Raw genomic sequence first — 1,525 nt, forward strand, 5'->3', positions numbered from 1 at the left:
GTCCTTTGATACCTCAGAGGTTTCATCATACTATGCAGACTCGCTCCTGTTCTTTTCTTCAGATATGTTCAGTGACGAGTCTTTGGAAGAGGAAGAAGACCTGTCTGATGAAGAGGAGTTCTCTGGGAGTGAAGACGAGAAAGAAAAGGTCAATGGAGAGATGAATGGTCAGGTTCACAGGAGGAGGAAAATCAGCTGTAATTATGAAACCCTAAGCTCAGACTCAGAAAATTTAGGGGAGTCAGTGTGCGAGGAAGCAGTGGAAGTAGCCCCATCACAGCCATTGGAAGTCCAAGAGAATAACTTCCAAATATTTAATGGTGAATGTGTTACCTCAAGTGGATCAGCCGAGGACTTTAGTGCAAGTGAGCCTCTGTCGGATTCTTCATGGTAAAACATCAGGCATGATTGTAATGAGAGAACAGCACTAATTTGCTTTTACACAGTTGATTATCTTTAGTATAACATTCCTTCCTCAGATTTCTTGGGACTTCTATATGACTGATTAGATATGCTTTTTAAAGATTTAATTCTAATATGTTTAGGAATTAGGCATATGGTATATTATTTATATTCAGTATAAATTAATAGAACTTGTTTTGTGTACTTCAGTGTATGAAAAATTATTATAGAAAAAATAGTAAATTGATTTGTCATATGTATAGTAAATATATATATATATATATATTTTTGTGTATGTGCAAATTTCTCAGGTCATATAATGATACACTATATGTTAAGGCTAACATCAGTGAAGAATGTAGACAGGAATTACAGCATGGAAGGCATTATTATATGAATTTACTCTAATAAAAGAAGTTTTGCTGCTATGGTGTATAGTGAAAGATATAATTATGTTATGTATGCTAAGTGTTTTTTGTATAGTGTTTAGATTACTATAATTTACTGATATATTTCATTCAGTAAGATTTTGTAATTCTGAAATGTTTTATTTTTTTATGAACTAAGCTTAAAAGAAATGTAATGAAAAATTAGACATGTGTTGTATATTGAAAATACATTTAAGATTTATTGTTTTCTTAGATATATTTTAGTATTTTTTTGGATTATTGTATTTGTCACTATAATGCAGTATTATATGTCCAATTACTTGCTCCAGCTATTCCAGTTATTGTTACAGGTCAAGAGTTGAAGTGTGTAAGCAAAATTAAAATATACAAGAATTTAACTTAGCTTTAAAGTGAATAGAAGTTTGATTTTGATATATATTTCATTGTGTGAATAGAAGATGAATTTAACAGTGTATTTAGTTTTCTTATGAATAGAAATTTGTTTCACTGCTATCAGTTGTTTTTGTTAAAAGATATCCTCGTGGTTTTGGAAATAATCAAATAAATGTAGAACTCTCCCAGAAATATTCATGAAAGGGAATAGATTAAAATAAAAATCTTTGCCGACTGTGGTGAGGTTGTGCCTTAGTCTTCTCTTCTTTGCCTCTCCACTGATGATATGCTTAAAATGTTCTTGTTAGTTAGTGTTTTGGGCAGTTGGAATTCCAGCCAAG

General features: G+C 31.4%; 1 protein-coding gene across 2 annotated transcripts in view; it reads left to right on the forward strand.

Annotated features, from left to right (window-relative positions):
* Positions 1-1,304, forward strand: part of LOC125040818 — an 18,506-nt gene extending 17,202 nt beyond the window's left edge. For both annotated transcript variants that reach the window (XM_047635559.1, XM_047635560.1), the window contains one exon: positions 1-1,304. This exon is cut by the window's left edge and continues 1,561 nt beyond it. In XM_047635559.1, coding sequence (XP_047491515.1) covers positions 1-394 — 394 coding nt within the window. In that variant the 3' untranslated portion in view covers positions 395-1,304.
* Positions 1,305-1,525: the final 221 nt, after the last annotated feature.

The sequence above is a fragment of the Penaeus chinensis genome, chromosome 29 (genome assembly GCF_019202785.1).
Source record: "Penaeus chinensis breed Huanghai No. 1 chromosome 29, ASM1920278v2, whole genome shotgun sequence".
NCBI classification, from domain to species: Eukaryota; Metazoa; Arthropoda; class Malacostraca; order Decapoda; family Penaeidae; genus Penaeus; species Penaeus chinensis.